Source organism: Centropristis striata, chromosome 6, assembly GCF_030273125.1.
Source record: "Centropristis striata isolate RG_2023a ecotype Rhode Island chromosome 6, C.striata_1.0, whole genome shotgun sequence".
Classification (NCBI taxonomy): domain Eukaryota; kingdom Metazoa; phylum Chordata; class Actinopteri; order Perciformes; family Serranidae; genus Centropristis; species Centropristis striata.
Genome location: NC_081522.1, coordinates 26,607,301 through 26,632,149, shown reverse-complemented (window position 1 = coordinate 26,632,149; position 24,849 = coordinate 26,607,301). Strand labels below are relative to the sequence as shown.

Sequence of the window (24,849 nt, the reverse complement as noted above, 5' to 3'; positions counted from 1 at the left end):
CATGTATGTGAAAATTCAGACTGCCAGTATGAGAAAAAATCAAGACATTAGAGGATGTAAACATGTTCTAGTAGGAACCCAAAATACAAATGTGAACCTGAAAATGAGCATTCTATGCCCCCTTTAAGTAAGAATCTGAATGCAAGACTTACACCTTGAAATGGGGTATTTTACATTGTGATATTGCTATTTTTTTTTTACTAAAGTAAAGAATGTAAATGTTTCTTCTACCAGTCTGTGTTCATATAATAAATATTCTTTTAGTCCTCACAACAACATTTGTCTTGTCATCGTCTATCAGAGCAGCTTGTCATCGTCTATCATGACATCGTCTGTCATCGTCTATCAGAGAATGCCTGAGGTATTCTGGGCTAAAGAACATGACCCCAGGGCAAAAACAAACTGTGTGCTCTTTTAAATGTTCTTTAGTGGTGCACATTTTCAAACGATGCAATGGATCCATGTTTTCTACAATAACAGCACACTGCACACAACCACCCTGTTGATTTAATCCATTTTTAATAAATAAATACAGAAAAATAGGTTCATGGCTCCATGGAGACGTGGTCCTAGCTACAATGCAGGTCAGTAGACACAGACACACTGAGGAGAGTCAGGCTGCCGTCACACAGGAACAAATAATGAGATTTAATCCCACTTCTGCACAGATTTTATGCTTCCATGGCTGATGAAATATGAGTGATAATCAGATTTCTCCTTATATAGGCTGGGACTGTGCACTGCAAAAAAGGTGTGTCTGAAAACAAGATAAAAACACTAAATCTGAGGGAAATGATCTTGCTGCATGGACAGATAATTTCACTTGACAAGATTTCTTAAATTAAGATTGTTAAATCTAGAAATAAGCATGTTGAATAAGAAATTCAAATATAAGAAATTAACTTTTAAAACTAGATAAAATAAAGCTGCAAGCAGTGATGAACTGGCCCGAGGAGAGTGCACTGCAAATTATTTGTTTTTGTTATTTGTTAAAAAAAAACTTTAGATTTAGAAGTGTTAAGAAATTAACTCTTAAAACAAGATAAATTATCTATTTTAAGCATACAACATGCTTATTTTGAGATTTAACAATCTTAATTTAAGAAATCTTGTCAAGTGAAATTATCTGTCCATGCAGCAAGATCATTTCCCTCAGATTTAGTGTTTTTATCTGGTTTTTAGAAAACACTTTTTTTTGCAGTGTGCGATTACAGGCCCTACGACAAAAATCCAATTTGTTGTAGTGACCGACAGGAATACGCTCTGTTTACTGAAAGATTTAGCTCTTTGTACAGCTTTGGCCTTCTTTTACACTTCCTGTCTCAGCTTTAAAAGAGAAAAACACAGTGCGTATGAGAAAATATAGAAGCACACAGGCATTGTATGGTAAAATACTATCATACAGAGGGACCCCCTCAGCTACACAATAACATATCACATCATTCGGTCTGGAGAGCAATAAATCTCTCCATCAGTCCAAGGATACTGCTTGTAGAAAGCTACCAGCTACAGTAGTCGTACTGTGTGCAAATCATCAATCAGTGGGTTATCTCAGGGTACACAAGAGCAATGTCCTGTCACATCCAAGACACATGGAGGTATATTGTGATAACAGTAACAACATGCACAAAGTCACATATCTCTGCAGAGAATTAATATCTTTGTCACGTTATAAACAAATCAAGAAACTTCTGCAAATATCTGCATAAAATATAACTGTTATGATCAACTATTGAACTGTTCAGTATGAATAAAAAGTTCAAATACAATGGAAGACCTGCATCCCAATCAATAATCAATGATCCTATCAATAGCATTATACACTGTTAGGACAAGTCATGATATCAATGAGACTTAAGGATTAAGAGAACAGAACATCATTTCATCATTTCAGTCTTAGGCATATATTACACAGTATCATATCATATATCATATCATAACAGTCTCAGTCTTTCTTTAATAGAGCTTATATTAGGAGCAATGAGAGAAGCAGGTTGTGCAAAGGGAGGAGGAAACAAGTGCTACTCTGTAGCAGAAGCTGGTTCAAAGTTTATTCTAATATTATAAAATATGGAATCATGGAGTGCTATCATTCTGACTTTAGAGCTTTTTACAGTCAGAAACAAAATGACACAGTGGCCACATACAGTATGAAACCCAGTTCATCGTTGTAGGCACCTTTTAAACAAACAAAACAGACTATAGCTTATTCAATAAAAACTGTTGCAGTCATTAAGTCTATCCCTTGGTGTTTTTACTTCCTGTAGGTCCAGTACTGTTTCTAAACTACAGATTGGACCCAGTCTGGTCATTGTTATTCTATGGTTTGCTCCTGTAGCAGCAGCAAATGCATGAGGTTCTACTAAGTCTGATCACTGTGCTGTACACCACCTCTAGCTTAACACGATGTTTATTACATGCACTGGAAAAAAAAATGTATCTAAAAACAAGGTAAAAACACTAAATCTGGAGAAATTATCTTGCTGGATGTACAGATAATTTCACTTGACAAGATTTCTTAAATGAAGATTATTAAATCTAGAAAAAAGCATGTTGAACGCTTAAAATAAGTAATTAACTCTTAAAACAAGATCAATTAAAGCTGCAAGCAGCGACGAACTGGCCCGAGCTGAGTGACCTGACAATTATTTGTTTCTTACCAAAATAAAAAACACTTTAAATTTAATTCCTTATTTTGAGTGTTCAACATGCTTATTTCTAGATTTAACAATCTTAATTTAAGAAATCTTGTCAAGGTAAATTATCTGTCCATGCAGCAAGATCATTTCCCTCAGATTTAGTGTTTTTATCTGGTTTTTAGACACACCTTTTTTGCAGTGTGAGCACAATGCTAGGATGGAGTGTTTGTAGGTATGAAGCTGTACACGCTGGGTGTTTGCATGCTGAGAGGCCTTTCGCTAACCTGCCTCAAGGTCTCTGCAGCAGAACGGCTCAGCAGGGAGTTCTGCATTTTGCCACTTCACAAGGTGTGTGTGTGCTCTGTGTAGCCAGCCACCAGTTATAACGTCTGCATGTCCCAAGTGAGTGAGTAGCACGACATCACATCACAGGCAGCGTGTTTCACTTACAGCACATGGCAGCAGTTGTACTGAGCCAGCGGCAGGATCTTGGGCTTGTTGTGTGTCGGTATGTTGAAGGCCAGAGCTTTCTCACACAGAGGGAACTGAAAGAGTCTCTCACGCAGCTTTATGCTGTGCCGTTTCCCCTGCTCCAGCCTCGGGGCAGCCTCCTCCCTGCTCCCCGGGGCATTGTGGGGTTGACATCTGTCTGTCAAGAGGTCATCTCTGCCAGCCTCCTCTGTTTTCTCATCTCCTGTTTTTTGCGCTGCCTTTTCATCCAGGATGAGTCTGGAAGAGGACTCGTGGATGGAGGGAAGAGAGGAGTCAGGGAGGAGAGGAGGAGGTTTGTTGTTGTTGTTGTTAGGTTCTGTCTCCTGGTCCTGTCCTTCTCCTGGGCTTGTGGAGTCCGGCTGGCCCTGACAGCACGGCACCCTCAAACCAGGCAGAGACGATGGTGGGACTTCAGGTGTCGGACTCACCGGCTTGTCTCCATAACTGACTGGCTGATCTGAAATCACACAGCCACCATCTTCTTTCTCCATTTCCATCTTCGTCTCTTCCTGCTCCTCCTCTTCTTCCTCCATTATCTCTACGAAGCTTCCTAATTCTTCTTTTTGTTCTTCTTGATGATCATCTGCACCATCAAGCATCTCCTCAGCTTCTTCTGGCACTTCGACTAACAAAGATCCTTCAACATCTTCTCTCAAACTGCCCTCCCCCTCCTCCTCTTCCTCTTCCTCCTCTTCCTCACAGATCTGCTGTAATGCTGGCAGGTTTTTGGTGACCGGAGGCTCTTCAGCCGGAGGTGGACGGAGGGTGAAGCTGAGGCTGGGCTGCCAGGGACCAGGGAAAGCCTGATGACTAGCCGGGGGCCTTGCAGCGAGCAGGTCCCCACACTCAGGTCCTGAGCGGGGAGAGCTTGGAGAGAGGGCCCCTGATAGCCAGTGTGGTGGGGCCTCCGGGCTGAGCAAGGGGTCATCAAGCCCCTGCAGCCATTTATGAGCCTCGATCTCCTCGAGTGAGGCACGGCAAGATGGGTCCTTCTGGAGCATCCTGGAGATCAAACTGCCGGGGAGAGACACAGAGGTTTATTGTTTAACCAATAAGAACCTGGACCCAGTAATCCTTAAAGGAAAATGATGGGGGATATACCTCAGACCAAGTGGACCACATAAAACAAATCTATGATGTTTTTAAAAAAAACTACCCCTAAATGTCAAAGATCTGTGACATGTACGTTACATTGGGCGTTTATGGTGTGATGGTATGGTATATTTATTTTAAAATAAAAAAAACTAGACACATTTTCTGCTTACAGAAACACAAATTTGCTTTTTTTCTTTGCATCTCCACACCATATATTTTAAAATTGTGACATTAATAGTGCTGTTTAACAATAAATTATTTTTCAGATTTGTTTTTAAGTAACAAAATAATAATAAATAAAAACAAATAACCATTTGAGTTTTTGTTTGCATCTCCATAACATATATCAAAATTGTGATTTTAATTTGTTCAGGAAATATGGTCAGAACAAGTTAAATGCAATACAGGACATCCTATAAATGGATTAGATTTGTTAAATGGGTTTAAACTAAGCCTGGTAACAAAAAGTAAGCTACTTTTTCACATTTCTGTTTCCAGTCACAGCCACATTGTGGAGAAGTCACTTCCTGTCACAGTCACATGACCACCACACCAGGCTGTTGAGTATACGTCGCTTAGGGATTTAATGAGTTAAGGTGAAGCATAAAGCTGAATATGGGAGATTCTAGAAGATTTAAAGTGTTTGTAACACGGGTGTCACCATGGATTCTTATGGGTTAATAGAAAGGATAGAAGCTGCTCTTTGCTTGCTTTCATTTTTGCATCACGTTTTTGTGATCAACTCAATTGACATGGAGAATTATCTGATATAGATCTGGTATAGGTCATCTTAAGTTAAAACCTGTATGAGTTTCTAATATCCAGAAGGTTTTTCTGTTCTATTCTGCTCCTTTCATGTAATCAGCTACACCGTCATGCGTCCTAGGGCTAAGTCATATGACAAGTGCTGCTTCAGATGTTCAAGGAAATGTTTGCAGCTGCAGATAATCTAACAAACCACTTGGCTGAGAGTATTTACGTCTTCAAGAGAACAGGAAATCAGTGTATAAAGGCGTTCATTCGGGAGGCTTTCAGAGCAAGAACTGCATGCAGATACAGCTGTTGTTTTACACATGCGACCTGCACTGCTGCTCTTCTGTTTGTGCTGCCTTACACTAACCACTTAGCCACATATCTGTACTTTTACATATTTGATTCCCCCATCCCGTCCTACAGAGTCTAACTGCAGTAACTACACAAAGGGGTTAAACTGAGAAAAACTGCTTTAAAGTTTTTTATTTATTTTTTTTACATTTTTTAACTGGCCAGGCAAATGTGTTATAGGAAGGTTAATGAAATGACACTTATTTCTACTTTGATGATCTTTATGCTCAAAAATCATACGATTCATTTGACCTTTGACCCCAAAAATGTAGTTACTGCACTTTGGTTTTGAATTACTGTAAAAGGTTCTAAAAGTAATGAGTGCAGTAACTACAATGTTGCTGTCTTCATTCAGCTTTTATATTTTGTTTTCAGTGAATAAACATTTTTAAATTGATTTTGTTATCAGTGTATTTAAAAGTGTTCAACAACTCTATTCAAATATTTGTATATTTTAGACTTAATATAATTTTATCTCACTTTTTGACTTGATCACTATCTTTATATTTTATTTCATTCTATCATTCTACACTGTATCACAGTCAAAGTGAACTTACTGCTGCTGCTTTGGTTTTGAGTTTTATTTTGTAGTTACTGCAATTTTTATATCATTATTTCTCTGAAATGAAGAAAAATTGAAATCTAAAACTTTGTCACAAGATAAAACAGACATCAAGGATTTCATTTTTAATTCTAACTCAATTTCGCCAAAATGTAGTTACTGCAGTTTGACTTTGTAGGGCAGTGTAAACAATCATATTTAAAAGGACAAGGTTGGGTTTCTTCTTTATTTTAGACCAAGAAAACCATTTGTCACTAAATACTGTCTGACTTTTCTGTCTTTTGTGTTTTAGTTCTGAAGCCCATTCCTTCCTGCATAAAACATTTTTTTTTAATGGCTCACTTCATCTCATTTAAAAAATGAAATGAATGCTTTGTAATTTCACTGCTCTATTGGTTTTATCAAATATTATTTAGACATTTTGTGGGGAATGTTTTCGGATGCAGAGTATGACTTGGCTATAATGGTGTAGAATTGACTAAAACAAACACAGTATGTATTCTTATTAATCAAGGAGCATGCCACCCACAGCAACAGTGTGGCTCATTGATGTGTTTTAAGCTGTTTTTGGACAACAAAGGAGCTCTGTGGCACAGAGAAATCAGATATATCTATTAGTTGTTGGTTTGGGTCTTTTCATTTGATTTGCATGGAGCAGCCTGCTGTACCATGTAGACTTAATCTAAATATTTTCATTTTATATCATAGTTTTCTGCTGGCTTCAACGTAATACATGCACGATTTTTAAAGACCTTTGTAAAACCACTGAATGTGACTTAAACATATCTGTAATTTTCTGCTGCTAGAGGTCTCTCAATCAATAACAGTAACAAAAGACACAGTAGTTTCCCCTGTGTTCATCGTTATCCGCAGATGCCTCCACCTCTTTATAACAAATGGACTTGGTGATTCAAATCAGTGAAAACAGTGAATAAAGCTGTTTCATGTTAAAATGTGTCTTTCTCTGATGTTGTTTGGCTTGTTGGTGGAGAGGCTGGAGGCTGCTGATGTTTGCTCAGCTTGTTTCTCTGATAACTTGAGATCCAAACGTCCAACCCATCAATATGTGACAAGTTTATCATCAAAATGAGGCTCAAGACTGGATTTTTCCATTGACAGTGACTGGATGTAACAGACCGATACCTTGAATACAATTACAGTTCCTCAAGGTTTGAACATTGTGTAAATCTGTGATAATATAGGTAACCAACTCAAAATAACAGCTGTTATGAGACATTTTAATGCAGAAATGCAACATATTAGATGTTTCATTTCTGTTTAACAGTCAGACATGTTGGGAAACCAGTAGAGAAAATATGACCTAGAATTATTAAAATTTTTTCAGTCATTCCGGGCAGGATACATACTTCCTAATGATTATTAATTACATTTATGGAACCGGGATGAGCAGAAAAAAATGGGTGAGGGGATTAACCCATTAAAAATGATTAATTCACAGCTGGCAGTAGTGACAGTGCTTGCTGAGGTCTGAGGGTACTGACTGAAATCTCCTGTGCATGAGTCAACTGTCAAAACAATCCCACTTTTATAGTAAAGCCTGCATTCAGATATAAGAATAATACTTTTATTACTGGCATCCCTGTCCATGATGGGCAGCAGAATACATTTAAGACACTTGTATATTACTTTTGAATACCTCCCAAGGCCTGTTTCAGGTGACTTTTTAGGACCTGCAGATCCTCAGTTATTGGTGTTTACGCTGTAGTCCTGGGAGCTGAGCTGCAGAACACAGTGTGTGTGTTTTGGTCGGAGGTGTGAGGAGTTAAAGTGAAGTGAGAATACACACGAGTGCATGTGAGTTGTATTTCATTCCAAGGGTGTGTTTGTGTGCCACTGGCAAGGTTGAAATAGAGTTTAAGGAGACAGATGTTTTCTACTTGTACTTTGTACATACTTTCATAACAATCAGTATGTTTACATGACACTTGAAAAACTGAATTATTGCCTTAATCCGACTATAAGTGAACAACTGAAGTGCATGTAAATGAGTTAAGAGACCCAGATAATGTGATTGGAATTCGATTTTTTTCACTGGCATGTAAGACAAGACAACACATGTGGGCTCCACCCCCCACCCCCCTCACTGGCGTATGACCCCGGAACAAAGACATCGGAGAAAGCCGGTCGCAGAAGAAGAAGACAATCACCATCCGGCAAGAACGAGAAGTCCGGGTCATTATTATTATTAGCGACGGCACAAAGTGTCGAACTGAAGACGTTGTAGCCCTCCAACAGCATCAAAATCACCAAACATCTTGTTGTTCAAAAATGCCAGTTTCCTGCCTTTCTCCACTTGTTTATTATGACGTAATAGGTCAATGGGAAAGGGGGCCGTATTAACCCGCTGAAACGACGCATATTGCCACCTAGTGTTGAGGAGGAGGACACGTTCCCGTCAGTTATTCGATTTTCTCAGTTGCATGTAAACTGGGACAGAGACAGAAGTGCGATTCGATGCAAAATTGAATCTTAAGCATAGCTCAATTAAACTGCAAGTAAATGCACTGACTCACTGTTTAAAACCAAAAGAGTGTTCACCATTTTAGCAAGAACTGTGCTTGCTGCAGGGCGGAGGAGTCTCCGAGTTGACTAGGACACTGATATTATCCACTGAAACGCCACAAATGAGATGATTCTACGGTCAGCAGCTTCTTAAACCACGACAACTATGTCACAGCAGAAAATCTCTGGCCTTTAAATGAACAATTCATTAACAATGAAGAAAAATATATTTTTTTCCTGAAGCTGCAATAACAATAACTATGGTCTAACCTAGTGGTTCTCAACCCTTTTCATGTCAAGGGCTGATTCACATTATGTCACACACCCACAAGAGTTTGCTTTAGGGAGGATTCTGCTTGTTAGATATGATTCAGACCTGTCAACTGGAAACTCAATTCCAAAAATAGTTGGGATGCTGCAGAAAACAAAAAAAAAACAAAAATGCATCAAATTCTGAATGTAGGTTGAAAATGATTTGCAAATCATTGAAATTCTGTTTTTCACAGCATCCAAACTATTTTGGAATCGGGGTGGAGGAAGTAAAGCTGGATCATGTGTGATGTATGTTTGCGTGATTCAGCAGGACTCACTCTCTGCAGTCGTCTGAAACATGCTCGGGGACGCAGTATCGACAGTCCAGAATCATGACCAGAGTCTCGCTGTCGTTGGTTTCCTGGAAGGGAGGGACTCCACACACCAACATGTACAGGATCACCCCAAGAGACCAGATATCTGGAACACACAGAAAAGCAAAAAAAATCAACTTTAAATAGCAAACCATGTCAAACCTTAAAAAAGCCTAAAATCTCTCTGCTATCAGGTCATATTTAGAGTTCTGTGAGCCTCGTAGTTCATGAGATAGATAGATAGATAGATAATATACAAAAGTAAATACTGTACGATGTTTACATGAGGGAGTGCATAATAAACAGTACAAAATTAGTGCAAGTATATGAAAGAGACATTTCAAATTAAAAGTCCCTTTTAAATGTGATTTTCTCTTGCCTCCTCCACATCCTAGACCAGACCTGGGTATAAGGCGGCCCGGGGGCCACATCCGGCCCGTTGGCTGTCCCTTTCCGGCCCGCGTGAGGTTACCCAGAAATTAGAAATCAATACGATTGCAGTGCTTTTATTCTGAAGGCGATTTACGTATGTGCGTGCGTGCACATGCGCCTGCACAGATTTATCTTGTTAAAAACACTTGTGCTTTTTGCACAGGGTAATTAAATTGTTTGTCTACTGCCTAACATGTTCTTTATTGTTTTTGTGGTTTGCATTTTATTACTGCTACATTTGACTAACTCCACATTAATATAGTCTGTTCATAATGTATATTCCTACCACTAACAGCTCAAAACCATATTGTTTACTGCATTTTATAATGGGATGAAATTCATATTGAGCAGAATTTAGTTCAGAGTATTGGTCCGGCCCTCCGCAACCTTCACAGCAGGGCTGCAACTCACGATTATTTTCATTATCGATTAATCTGTTGATTATTTAAACGATTAATCGATTAGTTGTTTGGTCAATAAAATGTTAAAAAATATCAATCAGTGTTTCCCAAACCACAAGATGACGTCCTCAAATCTCTTGTTTTGTCCACAAACCAAAGAGATATTCAGTTTATCATAAAGGAACAAAGAACCCAGAAATATTCACATTGAAGACGCTGAAATCAGAGAATTTGGACTTATTGTCCTTAAAAAACTGCTCAAACCAATTTTACAAAATAGTTGACGATTAATTAAATAATCGATTATTGTTCGATTAATTGAATAATTGTTGCAGCTCTACTTCACAGTATCTCATGAGGCCCCTTGGGAAAATTAATTTCCCAGCCCTGTCCTAGACGGAAAGGTCAGAGATCAGGTGGTTTTCCTGCCACACGGTACAGAAGGTTACATTAGGTTACATTAGGTTATTCCTCAGTGAAGTGAAAATATAAGAGGAAAGTGCAAGACTAACAGCTGGATGACTGGATTTATGTGTTCTAAGTTTGAGGCCTAATCTGCAGACGGCGGGGCCATGTGCACCTGACCCCCTGACTCAACACACACGCTGACACACAAACACGTTTCCTGGTGGCGACCGACACTGCTGACAGTGTGTTCTTTTAGTGTCTCCTCCCTTTCCTTCCTCCTCTCCCCCCTCCCTTCCTCCCTCATCCTCATGCAGATGCAGTGAGAGGAGGATCATTCAGACTCAGAACAGCCTGAACCAGGCGAGAACTCTATGGCGACCGATTCAAGGAAACACACACACACACACACAGGGAAGGGAGCTGAGGGCTGAAGGCCATAGCAGACAGAGAGCTTGTTGTGGTGTTGTGATATTCTGAGAATGATTTTGCTTTCCCTCTTTTTTTTTTCTCTCTGTCCTTGTGTTTCTCCCAAACACAAAAAAAAAACACTGCACATGTTGTTCCGTTTGTGTTAGCTGTGATGTAACACTAGAAACTAAGCACATAGCTAATAAATGCTAACATCACATTTGTTTCGTTATTTGTTATTGGCTGCGTTCAGTTTTTTTTTTCTTCAATGTTACCATGTTAACATGCACACCTAGCACAGGCTAAATACATGACACATTTATATGTGTATATTATCATTATTATTATTATATATTGTTGCTACCATTCTTATTTTTTACTATATGCCGTTATTATATGGGTCATATTTTTATTACTATTATATATGATTATATCATATTCCATACGTACTGTAATATTATTATATTATCATATACTGTTTATACTGTTCAGTAACAATAACAGTACTATCATATCAATATCGTTATCACCATCCTGCCACTGCACCTTATATATTTATCATGTGTTTTTAAATGTCCTTGTGCTATTCTTATTTATGTTTTTGTTTTTTTCTACCTCAGTATTTTATTCCATTGTATCCTTTTTATTGTATTGAAATACGGGACTGCTATGACAACCTAATTTCCCCTCTGGGATGAATAAAGTAATCTATCTAATATTGTGGACAGGGTAAACATTATATGTGCTAAACATCAGCAGGTTTGTGTTTTCACTGTGAGCATGTTGGTGTGCTGACGTTAGCATTTATCTCAAAGCACCACTGTGACTCAGTGCAGCCTCACAGCTGCCTGCATTGGAACAGTGTGAGCACAACTCATAATTCTGACATTTATTACCTTGCTGCAAAATCTTGCTATTTGTGCCACAGAATTGTTTTTTCGTTGTTGTTTTCTGAAAGTTGATATCATCATGCTTTTCTGAGAGCATATGTACAGAGGATAAGATCAGAGAAGAATGCAGCATTATTGTTTGTGCAATCAACTTGCCAACTTACTTCACGCTATTTAAAATAACACATGTAATTGTGCAATGTGCACAGCTTTAAGGATACAAATAATCATTGCATTGCAGAGATCTGGACTATTCTGCCCTACAAAGCCTCTCTACAGTAACTACACAAAGGGATAATTATAAATTACTGCACTCTGTTTATCATTACTGTTAGAACCTTTTACAGCAATGTAGTAACTATGTTTTTGGGGTCAAAGGTCAAATATATCATCATGATTTTTGAGCATAAAAATGACATCATCAATACATGTAGAAATAAGTGTCATATCACTTACCTACCTATAACCCATTTGGCCGGCCAAGTAAAAAACGTTAAAAAACTTAAAAGCAGTTTTTCTCAGTTTTACCCTTTGCGTAGTTACTGCAGTGAGACTTTGTAGGGCAGTGTAGTTTTCAAGTTTATTCCTTCCTTTGCTTGTCTAGTTATTCAAACATTATTGTGTATTTTGTTGTTTTTTAAGCTTTATAAAGCACTTTGTAATGCTGCTTTTTATTTATAGGTACTATACAAATAAACTGTACTATTAGTAGTAGTAGTACTAGTACAGTGAGATTACTGAGCAATAATAAATAGTTGTATCAGCAAAAGCACAATGTCAAACACCTGCTATTGTAAATCGACTTTATCATTATAATATCCAAAGCAGATAAGGTAGACCGGTATGGAAAAAGTCTTTCAGAACACCATAAACATCCAAACACAGATCTGTATCTATGCATAGATTCTGACACGTACCAGCCCCATGTTTGATAAACATTCAGCCATTGTCCCACATTATACTCATGATGGTCCAAACAACGGCCCTCAGTTCTCACCATACAATGTACGCTCACGTGCACGCCCACGGGCACGCTCATTTCAGTCTGGTGGAGAAGTGTTATGCAACAGTGAGGAGAAGCCACTGAGTGCTGGGAGTGTACTTTTCTCTGCTCGCTGGGGAATATCACACATTCTCACCATGCATTAGTGGCATGCTGACAGTACAAACATTGACTACACACACACACACACACACACACACACACACACACACACACAGTATATATAAACCAGATGTTAAGATACAAAACCTTGTGTACAGAGTTAAGCAGTACTGCAGAGCAAGGTTATAATAGTTTTGGATTTTTCAGTAGTTTTAGTTTTAATTTCGTTGTGATGTGTTTTTTGTTTTCAAATTCAGTTAGTTTTAATGAGTTTTTAAAGTGAGTTTGCTAGTTTTAATCCTTTTTTATTTTTTGGAAAATCCTTAGTTTTAGTTTTTGATTAGTTTAGTTTTTTGTAATGGGTCATTTGTTGGGTGCCAGATTAAAAAAAGTACAATAAATGTTTCCTTTATTTCCTTTGTCTGATCCATCTCAGCCCCAATAAGTTTATTAAGTCATAAAACCAGATAAATAGATTTCATATCAACCAAAAAGGTTTACGTATGAAAAAAGTTGCAAAGCAGAAAAACGAAGGGCATTTTCACTATAATTTTAGTTAGTTTTGTAACCACAAAATACAGTTTCAGTTAGTTGTAGTATTTTAAAAAACTCTCGTTTTTATTTTTATTTCAGTTAACACAAATGTTTTTTTCAATTCTAATTTTCGTTATTTCGTTAGTTTCAGTTAACTATAATAACCTGAGGAGCTGAGTGACGGATCCTGGTTCTGTGGTGGGCTGTGGCCCTTTTTAGACTCTGCTCCTCTGAAGTACGCATTTCAAGACCAAATACGTCATAAAAGGTCAACAAGGGCAGCCCCAGTTCCAAAGGGACCTCCAAGTTCAGACAAAAATATGCAGCTCTTTTGTGACCACATTTGGAGGACAAAAATAGAGTATCCCAGCATTCATTACTCAGCAGTAGTTCGATTAAACGGTTCAATTAATCACTGATAAGCATAATATATCATATGAACTCGACCATGAAGCCATTTTTTTTATAAGATCTTGATAAATCTTATTATTCTAATATGATTATCTTCTACCTCTGACATAATCATTTGGGAAAATCTGGGAAACACAGCATTATGTCAATTTACTTTGCATGCAGATGTGCATTTTTCTTTAACCGAGCTAGGCCTAATTGTGACTAATTGTATGACTTTATGTAGTCACCTTCTACTGACAGTGGTAGCTTTAGAAATTGCTTTAGGAATCAGATGAACTTCTTGAATAATATAAGACAACTTAAATTTTCTTAAATGATTTAGTCTTCGGTCATTTTCCACTTGTTCAACTTAAATACATAGATTCAATCAATAAATGAAAAAATAGACAGTGAGACAGTTTTTCTAAACATGAAGATTTCTCTTGGTTCATAAGGGCTGACTCTAATTTTGAACTTTTTTATACATTAACTGTGCAGTTTAAAAGTTCACCAAAGCCCTAAAAATATGTTTATAATCTCTAAAACTAGCAATTATAATCATATAAGATTTGAGCTCTGCAGGAGTTGATGTTAATGCTGCAATTACATAGAAGACTTGTGAGATACAGATTCAACCAAAAAACTGGATCCTACATTTTCCATAATGCAACACTATAGCATCTTTTATTAAATTCTCCCTGATGACATCATCAGGGATATTTTCTCAAACTTTGAAAAGAAGAAGACAGTACACAACCGTTTTCACACGCTGATAGGTACCGTGTATGGCTCCGTTTACATGATGACGTCTGAACAGAACACCTAAAAGTGGTGTCATGTCTTCACTTTTTATTCCACGTTTAGACGATCGTTTTAGGGAGGAAATCTGCGTGCATGCAGGGAAAGAAAATGTGTGTGAATTGGATTGGGTATCATGCCAGGCAGCATCACTTAAAGCGATAAGAGCATCTTTGGGCATGTGGAAGTTTTCACGCCACACATTTTCATCAGCTACTCCTTCCACAAAGTTCTCCACCATCCACTAGATCTCCCAGGTCTCGTCCAAAGCCATCTGGCTCGCCTCCGACCAATTGGTGCATCCAAAATGTGATAGAGGTAATTACAGATCCTTCTCTGTTCACTAATACTATCTGTACATATCCTGTACATTTGGTGGAAAGACTCCTGTAAGTTTATTAGAGCTGCCAGAGCAGCTTGAAGGTCCGACGCATGGAAATAATCCCACATGTTTGTTTATTTCCCTGTACTGGAGCATGTATGTGACGTAAATGCGTACGTGACGTGAGCAGATCTGAGCAGAGTTTTGTGTCTTGGCAGTGTAGACGGACACGCTATGGTGGAGCGATTACAGTTTTACACTCTGGAGGCTAGTTTCAGATTTTTGAGTTTTTAAGCCCCAAAAACGGCATCACCGTCTAAACGAAAGGCACTTCAGATAAAATATTTTGTCACTTTTACCCGCAAGTGTCCTCGTGTAAACGGGGCCTAAGACAAGTAAATTGACCTTCTTATGGAAAATGGGTTTAGATGAAGCATCAGATTTTAGGACAAAAATAAATACATTTCTTCACTGTCAACTAGGTAGCCAGTTAATGTCCACTTCATGTGTCCTCACAGCACCTTTGCACAAATGTTGTGCAATCCGCAATGTGACTTTTGCAAGCTCTGCAAAGGTCCTGGTTGATAAAAACAGCTCAGCAGCCTTTAGGTTGATATGAAAACACTGACAAAGAGGTTTTGTCTGAAAAACCTCTGCCGTTATTCAGCTATTCCTTCTTGATCTAGACAGAATGTTTAGGGGGCTTTCCATGAGCTGCTCTGAGCTGGACAACAAGCAACCATCACCCTGGAGCAGAGACATGAGTGGTGTGTTTGATGTGGCGGCCAGCCAAAGAGGAGGCATGGAAAGTCATTATTCTCAATAAAACTTCTTGCTGTGGTTCCATTCATCACACTCTGTGGACACTGGGCGGCACATCAGAGAGCTCTGACCCAACTTGACCTCAGACTTCATACTGTGTCTGACTTTTTTCATCTTGTAAATACTCTGACACCAAAATCTGACATTTACTGTTTTTGAAAGCATCTTTTTATTTCATCAACTACATTTTTCCTGGACTCAAAAAAATATAAAAGTGACATTACGATGTCTGCTTGAGTCAATTATCCAAGTTTATAAGACAAGTGGACCACATAACAACCAAAAAGGCCCAGAAAAGCCCAGTCGTCACTATTAGCTGCTTTTCTTCTGGAAGTTAATGCACTTCAGGATGAATATTTATATCAAAACCATATGTCACAGTCACTTTAAATGCTATTTGCACATCATGGAGTTTTTCGAGTGTGTAGCTGGTGCCCAGAGAGTTTATAGTATCTGCCAAATCCAGAACTTCCTCCTGCTAAGAGCCTCACTTAACGTAAACTTCTGTCATTAAAATGTGATTGGCTACAAAAAATCGGACAGAAAACCACTTACTTGTCCTCACTGAAGGTAACAGTCATGGAAAAAATTATTAGAGGATCTTCAATTTCTTGTTCATTTTAATGCCTGGTACAACTAAAGGTACATTTGTCTGGACAAATATAATGATAACAACAAAAACAGCTGACAAGAGTTTAATTTAAGAGATAATATCTAGACATTTTCCATGGACACTGCTGTGGTAAGATGCTCCAAACGGAGGCATGGACAGGGACCTGAAGGCACCAGGCACTGAGCCGTAACACAAGTCAATTGTGGAGTTTTTTAGGGTTCTTGCATGATCCATCTCAGCCCCAATAAGTTTATTAAGTCATAACACCAGATAGATGAAATAGATTTCATATCAACCAAAAAGGTTTCGGTATGAAAAAAGTTGACAAAGAAGAAAACGAAGGACATTTTCACTATAATTTTAGTTAGTTTTGTAACCATCTCATTTTCGTTATTTTTGTTAGTTTTCGTTAACTATAATAACCTTGCTCCTTAGTCCATTACAGACCATGCTGACCCTGTTCTATCCAAATCTTACATAAATAACTTTTATAATTTAAGGCAACTATGTAATACGCCCAGTAGTGATGACCTTCCACTGTCTAAAGTCTATGTATCTAACATGAAGCCTTACATTAACACTTAAATGCCAAAAACCCACATGCAATGCCCACAGTAATACATAATACCTCCATATTATGTAACCATAGGCAGTGTTTGCCTTTGTCAAGAGACTGAATTCACCCTCTCCTCCACATCATATGACTATCATCAAACACACCATGTCCTACAACAGAGCACACATATATAGATACTCAGCAGTGAATAAAACAGCACTCTGTTTACAGACAGAAATATCAAGGAGACACAGAGCACTGTGTGTTTGTGTGCCTGTGTGTGTGTGTGTGTGTGTGCGTGTGTGTGTGTGTGTGTGTAGACGGGCTTATGAGTCACCTCCCTAAGCTGAGATCACTAAGGGACATCTCTTCCTCTGTGCAGCTCAGGATTATCACACACACATATATTTATGGCTGTGTGAGTGGGTGATGGGAGTGTATATTTCTCACAAAGTGATGTAACTGTGATATCTACAGGTTGAATGGTGTTAAAATAGAACGTGCACTTGGGCCTAGAGTCTTGGAGGATGTGATAAAAACACACACACACACACACACACACACACACACACACACAAGTAGATTTAAATGGACGCCCTTCGTGTGGACACTTTTAGAAACAGGAACTAAAATGAAGAAATGAACTATTGCAACAAATAAGTCATGATGATGTTAGGGCTGCAGTGTGAGCAGTGTACATCACCACTCCTTTACATGTCCCTGACTCAAAAAGAAGACAATCCCACCAAGACTTTTATAAGCAAGAGGTTATATGAAAAAAATAAATATTCTAGATTTCTAGTTACCTTAATACCACATGCACTGGTTGTGACAGGTTTTTACACAAGAGCAGCTACTAATTGCAGTTGGGATGCATCATTCAGTGTGGATTCTTTTGTGTTCACCAGAATAAATAGTATTTGGTTTTGGCACCCAAACCCTGCCAAAATCCGTCCTAGACCAGCTTAGCAGATAGGACCACCAGCCTCCCTCAAGTGGACATGCTGTGTGTCCCTTGTCACACACACACACACACACAATGCTTGCTATGCGTGTGGTGTGGTGAGCTGCAGTGTTTGGTTTCACTGCAAAACGTGCCCGGTTGGCTCTAGACTGGATGGCTTGCTCAGACTGACCCAGATACACGAACTAATCCTTTCTGGACACACACACACACACACACACACACACACACACAAATATGGAATGGTACGGAGCACAAGAACACACACTAAGATGCAAGAAAATGGGCAGGATTATACACACAGGGTCAAGGGGACAAATGTGGCCATACAGAAAGTGATGAATGCGCACCAAGGTTATTATAGTTAATGAAAACTAACGAAATAACGAAAACTAGGATTGAAAAAACATTTTCGTTAACTGAAATAAAAATAAAAACGAGAGTTTTTAAAAAAAACTAACTGAAACTGAATTTTGTGGTTACAAAACTAACTAAAATTATAGTGAAAATGTCCTTCGTTTTCTTCTTTGTCAACTTTTTTCATACGTAAACCTTTTTGCTTGATATTAAATCTATTTCATCCATCTGGTTTTATGACTTAATAAACTTATTGGGGCTAAGATGGATCAGACAAAGGAAATCAAGGAAACATTTATTGTGACCTTATTGAATCTCACACCCAACAAATACCCCATTACAAAAAAACTAAAACTAACACTAAAACTAATAAAAACTAAACTAAAACTAAGCATTTTCCCAAAAATAAAAACTAATTAAAACTCACTCTTAAAACTCATTTAAACTAACTGAATTTGAAAACAAAAATTGACAATGAAATTAAAACTAAAACTAATGAAAAGACCAAAACTATTATAACCTTTATGCACACACACACACACACACACACACACACACACACACAGGCACTGTTAAAAAACAACATAGCCCTCCAACTGAATTTGGCATATGGACTCCTTGCCATGAATTAATTCTTGTATCAAAAAACACCACATGACCAAACAACTTAACCTCATCTGCTGATTATTCTATGACCAAAAGCTCCAGGACAGCTACTAAATATACCCTAACATAAGACTTCTTTGTTGCCTGCACTATCTGTGATCCTCATGTGAAAAAAAAACACCGGAGCAGTTAATGTAAGATTTTAGGTTTCCACCAGCTGTTCTGGAGTGTAAAAACTGGGTTATGTCGTTTGCCATATCTAGGCTAAGCTTGGCTGTAATCCACCAGTAAAAGAAGAAACAACAAGAAAAAAAGAAAGTACAAGAAAGTGTCCTTGGCCATCTAACCCTTCTACAACAGAACATTTGAGAATGGACCTATTAATATAATACAGACAGCAGAAACAGCTGATTGGCCATGTGGGTGAAATATTCACTACACCAGAAAGGTGTTTCCATATCCCATTTAGTGCTTTAAGTCTTTTTTTACAGAAGTGAAAACTACCACAAGAGAGCATAAAAACTATTATGCCCATTTAGAAAGTTATTTTGAATTTTGCCGTCTTTAAAATGGGCATGAAATACGTCAATGGAAACACAGCTACTGGCTGCATGTGTTTAGTGTTTAAAAAATATGTTTCAAGGAAATATTGATAAAATAAACATAACCGGAGGCAGCACAAGTAGGGCTGCACAATTATGGCCAAAATGATAATCACTATTATTTTGATCAATATTGTAATCACGATTATTAATCACGATTATTAGGGCCACGATGCAATCGCACCGAGCACACACACACACACACAGGTAACTTTATGCGATTTTCGCTACACACACACACAAATGCGCGCATAAGAAATCTCTGAAGAATCTCATCATAGTGAACACACACCAGCAGTAGCCCCCGTGGCCCTTTCAGAATTTCCCCAGAGGAAATTTTCTAGTTCATCATGTTAGGGAAAACATCTGTATTTTTATTGCACTACTTTTAAACAAACAATAGGAACAGTTTTTAGTGTGTGTACAGAGTGTCAGGTGCTTGTTGTAAACAAACAGAGATCGCTAAGTGAACACCTCCTGCAGCAGCAGCACATACACACTGTACTGCTACAGAGCTAACTGTTAGCCTATTAGCAATTTGCAGACTGGACGCTAAGGGGTTAACATCCCCTCCAGCTCTGCAGCTGGGAAAGACTGCTGCAGGGGGACTGTGCCGCTTCAACTCGTTCTTAGTAAGAACAAGTCTCCAAAGTCTCCAATAACACCAGAAGAATTTGCTGGATTTGTCTCCAGTCGCTTTTTAAAAAAAATAGTCACTAAGGGGTCCGAAAAGTCGCTAAATATAGCAACAAAGTCGCTAAGTTGGCAACACTGCTTCGCCGGCTTTAACAAATGGCGTGTGTTGTTGTGGCATTGAGTACTACGTCACATCCTGCTTAGTGTTCTATCCAATCAGCAACCAGGCTTTTTTCAGGGGAGAAAAAACGGCCCTGCCCCCTGGTGGTCAGTGGACTACTGGTGTAGAAAGTGCTTGATTAAATATGCAGGAGAGCCGCATTTTAAAATGGAAATATTGCCGACGATCAGGTTAATTTAATCGTGGCGGCCAAAATCGCGATCACGATTAAAATTCTAAATTAAAATCTCAGCACAAGTATATATTTTTTGCTCTTCTTTTTTGCTAATTACCTTGCAACTCTTCAGATTTCTCTTGCTAACCCTAACCCAAGCCAGGGTTGGGAACCACTGATCGAAACCAACAGCTAAGTTTCAACATTACCAGATGCAAAAAATATATATATATATATTCTGTTTCTTACCTACTGCTGGAGCATCATACTCTTCTCCCAGCAGAATCTCTGGTGCGGAGTAAGCCAGCGACCCACAGCTGGTGGCCAACATTGTTCCGGGTTGGAATAAGTTGCTGAACCCAAAGTCTGTCAGCTTCACAGCCCCTTGCTGGGGAAAGAACACCACATTCTCTGGCTTCAGGTCCCGGTGCACCACGTGGAGCTGGTGGCAGTACCCTACAGCACACACAATTTGGGCGAAATGCCGCTTGGCAGTCTCCTCAGCCACACCCCCCTCATGGCGCAGGATGTAGTCATAGAGGTCGCCCCCCTCAGCCAGCTCCATGACCAGGTAAAGGGTGGTGGGTGTGTCTATGACCTCGTAGAGGCGAACCACGTTGGGATGCTGCACCAGCCTCATGCACCTGGAAATCATTAGTATGGTAAAATAATCTTTGGGGTAATCTGAGGAATATAGAATATGAGCTTTTAATAGACTTTTAAATAAGGATGCTTTGAGTGGTGCACACTGGAAAAAAGGTGTGTCTAAAAACAAGATAAAAACACTAAATCTGAGGGAAATGATCAAATAATGAACAAATAATTGTCAGGTCACTCTGCTCGGGCCAGTTCATCGCTGCTTGCAGCTTTAATTTATCTTGTTTTAAGAGTTAATTTCTCCTATTTTAAGCATTCAACATGCTTATTTCTAGATTTAATAATCATAATTTAAGAAATCTTGTCAAGTGAAATTATCTGTCCATGCAGGAAGATCATTTCCCTCAGATTTAGTGTTTTTAGACACACCTTTTTTGCAGTGCAACTCCTTCAGGTCATCTTAGAATTAAGACTAAATTTAATATATCTTTTTCTTGTTCCATTTTTGGCTTAGATAAGATTCAAATGGATTACACACAGTCTAAAATCAGTATGTCTGTTTGAAATCCAATTAAATCTGACCTATAAAATAGCTACAAAGTGCTCCCACTTCTATTTTTCCATTTTTACCTCAACCTTTGTCTTTCATAATAATTAGTATTCTTTACCTCACTTCCTGTAAGAGGTGGCTTCTTGCCATAACATCAAGTTTCGTCTTGTCAATCATCTTGACAGCAACCAGTTGCCCGGTGTTGACATGACGAGCCAGTTTGACCACAGCAAAGTGGCCCCTGCCCAACGTCCGACCCAGGTGGTACAATCCGCTGAGATCAGAGCGACCGGGGCTGCTCCTGGGGTCCAGATGTCCATCCCGAACTGAGGTTACTTCTCCAGAGGAGTCCATGTTTAAAACAAAGCGGGGACTCAGAGAGAAAGAGGAATTGAACGGGAGGGCGTCAGGATGAATAAAAGGAAACAGGAGACGGGAAATAGTTATTTCAAGGTGTCAGGGTCAGAGGGAGGAAGGGGTGCAGGGCAGCAAAGTTCCTCACTGATGACAGGTTGCCTGTAAGGACAAAAAAAAGACAACGCAATGAGCCAAAATGACAGTGTTGATGATTTTGGCCTTGGCCCAGAGGGAAAAAAGCTTAGATGAGGTCAGCTGCAGCTAATGCCTCATCCCGTCAAGTACTGGACCAGAAATAGATTGATTATTCATATCTTTCACGAAGGAACAAGGAGAAGACAGAACAAACCTAAATTAAGTCGTGATTGCAATGTACAAGATTATATTGTGGCACAATGAGAGCAGTAGAGGGTCAAATATTCTGTTATTGTCTGTGATGTTGAAGGGCTTTGTTTGGCTCTATCTCAAATAACACCCATCCAGCACAAATGGCACCCCGAATCAATACTGTAACAGGAAACCATAATGTATGTATGTGTGTGAGTGTACACAAGAGTGTGAGTTTGTGCGTATTTAGTTTGTCTAAGAGGGTCAGAAGGTGGCATCAGACCTAATGATGTCATCATCAGATCTTCCCCTGGGTAACAAGTTCAGCTGTCATCATCATCTTCATCACCATGTCATCAATACAATTACCACTGTCAACTTCATTGCTGTTCTTCCTCCTCCTATTCACCTTCATCACTGTCAGCAGCTTATCATGTGTAACATCACAAAAAAAAAAAGCTGTTGTTTTTACGATAAAAAAACAGCAGCTGTGGTTGCCAAAACTTTACTGTAGTAAATATGGTGCAACTTTTTGTAATATTACGGTAAAATTATATTAGCACTGTTGTTTTCCTGTTTAAGATTGTCATTTTAGTCCATATTGTAAAATATAAAGTTTTTCCATCAAAAGAAATGCTGTTCTGCCATATAATTGACAAGAAAATACTTTATAAATTCTGCATAAATTAAACATTTTACCATTAAATATTACAGTATATTTCTGTTGGAGATATGGTGTTTAGTACATTTAACAGTGAAAAAGTATTTTTTACAAAAATAAATGCAAAAATGATGGCTTGTATATATATTGCAGTATATTTTTTGCTACCCACATGGCGCCAGTGTATTTTACAGTGGAGAAAGGGATTTTTTAAATTAAAATGTAAAAAGTAATGTTTTGTCTGATATATACATTTACAGTGTTTCATTGCTACTGAAACTGAATTAACCCATATTTCAGTTTACGGTCTTTTACTGTCATGGTTTAGCAGTTTTTCACCGTAAAATCTACAGACATTTTTTAAGAGTGTATTTATCACTATATGACAGCAGCATCACTATTCCCATTAAGCCTTTTCCCACATGTTTAACCCTTTGATGCACAACATATAAACACCTTCTGATGCACAACATTGGTCCAATATGACCTGCATTAATTTCCCATGTTATTTAATGCTGGCTGTGTGTTTGAATATCTTTTTTTTTATTACAACAGATCATTATATCCACTTTTCCTTTCATACTCTATGAAGAAAAATAGTTTTTGTATTATTACATCAAGTTTACACACATGGGTCAAAAATGACCTTGTGCATCAGAAGCGTAGTGATACAAAAAGTGATACACTAAATTAACAATTCGAGTATATGTGTAACTATGTTTGTCTTATTGTCTTCGTCTTTGTTTGTCTTTATTTTTTTACTTTAAAAGAGTTGTTAGAACCACCAGATTACATTGGAAAATCACATATTTTAACATTTGAGACTTGTTAGAGACACCAAATGACAATTTCCATTGGAAAAACACCAATTTAACAAAATAGGATAGTTAATATTTGTGTCTTCTTTGTCAGATGTATATATAAACACCTTCTAATGCACAACATGGGTCAAAAATGACCTTGTGCATTAGAAGTGTAGTGATAAAAAAAAACAAAGAGCAAAGCAAAGATATAGAATATAAAAACTTAGTCAGGTCACTTTAGAGCCATGTTGTGCATCAAAGGGTTAAAGCATCTCTCCCAGCTTCACAGGGCCAAGTGTACAGGATCAGGCCTCGCCGTGTTAATATACGCTGATATCCCTGGCTCTACAGTTCTATCTGATCCATAACACTGCGTAATCTTGTCTACTGGCTGCTATACACTTGCAGTAAGGCCAGCTGTTCTCTACTTGGCCTCAACTGCAGTCCCGAGTTGGCACATACGTATGTAGTCATCCTTCTGCTGCTGTTCAACACCTTTACAAACAAGCCGACACTGACAGCCACAGAATCCACCGTCCAGAGGCACCTAGAAACAACAACAACACGTAACCTCGGTCCAACTTACCATTGTTGTGTAAATATCCCGTAGCTGCGAGCTGTTCAGCCAGCGGTTCTCCCCGCCACTCCACAGCCTCTCACCGATGGATTCAGACGCAGAAAAAGCCAGCGCCGCCTTCTCCTTCTCTTTTATAATACTCCATGTTCAGCTCCATGTGTAACATACTTTTCTCATGACCGCCTCGCTTCATTCCTCAGTCTCGAGCCGTGTGAGCGCGCGCCGCAGAAAGAAGACAGAGTGGGACGGAACATCTCGTGCGCGAGTGCGAGTGCACGGCTTCCTTCTGACGTCAATACATTCCAGCTCGCTCCCGCGGCTTCAGCAGCAGCATAGCTCATTTATTCTACCACTGTAGCCAATCTATCAATTCCTGGACTCAATTTAAACAATATATAGTGTGTAAAATCAAGCTATACCTCTTAATTGACTATAAAAGTGTGATCATGTATTTTGTCCATGGCTTAAATGACATCACCTTTATTACAAACCTATTCATTTTGTATGGCAAATTTAACATGCACAAATGCGAATACTCCAAAACTCCAGCCAACTTTAGAAGTTTCTTGCATGAGTTTAAAGCAGGGATGGGCAACTGGAGGCCCGGGGGCCGCATACGGCCCGCACCCTCTCTTGAAGTGGACCTCAGTACAACCACTTGCATTTGAGCATGAAATCTTAAAAGTGAAGTGTAAAAATGCACAAAATTCCTTCTTGCAATTAATGTTGGTCTGCTGTTCTTGCACTGGAAAAA

The 24,849-nt window shown here is 38.7% G+C and overlaps 1 protein-coding gene across 1 annotated transcript; it reads right to left on the bottom strand.

Moving 5' to 3' along the window:
- Positions 1 to 506: 506 nt before the first annotated feature.
- Positions 507 to 24,269, bottom strand: snrkb (SNF related kinase b). The gene is made up of 5 exons (XM_059335321.1): positions 24,105 to 24,269; positions 21,489 to 21,886; positions 20,473 to 20,867; positions 9,006 to 9,147; positions 507 to 4,145 (listed from the first exon to the last, which is right to left on the bottom strand). Exons 2-5 carry the CDS (start codon positions 21,722 to 21,724, stop codon positions 3,086 to 3,088), a joined length of 1,833 nt encoding a protein of 610 aa, XP_059191304.1. The 5' UTR covers positions 21,725 to 21,886; positions 24,105 to 24,269; the 3' UTR covers positions 507 to 3,085.
- Positions 24,270 to 24,849: the final 580 nt, after the last annotated feature.

Excerpts from the sequence above, each read along its gene's own strand:
- snrkb (XM_059335321.1), bottom strand. The coding sequence starts at position 21,724 with ATGGACTCCTCTGGAGAAGTAACCTCAGTTCGGGATGGACATCTGGAC. Across the intron at positions 9,148-20,472 it reads GTATGATGCTCCAGCAGTAG|ATATCTGGTCTCTTGGGGTG; the intron begins GTAAGAAACAGA and ends TGTGTGTTCCAG. Across the intron at positions 4,146-9,005 it reads GTTTCAGACGACTGCAGAGA|TTTGATCTCCAGGATGCTCC; the intron begins GTGAGTCCTGCT and ends TCTCCCCGGCAG.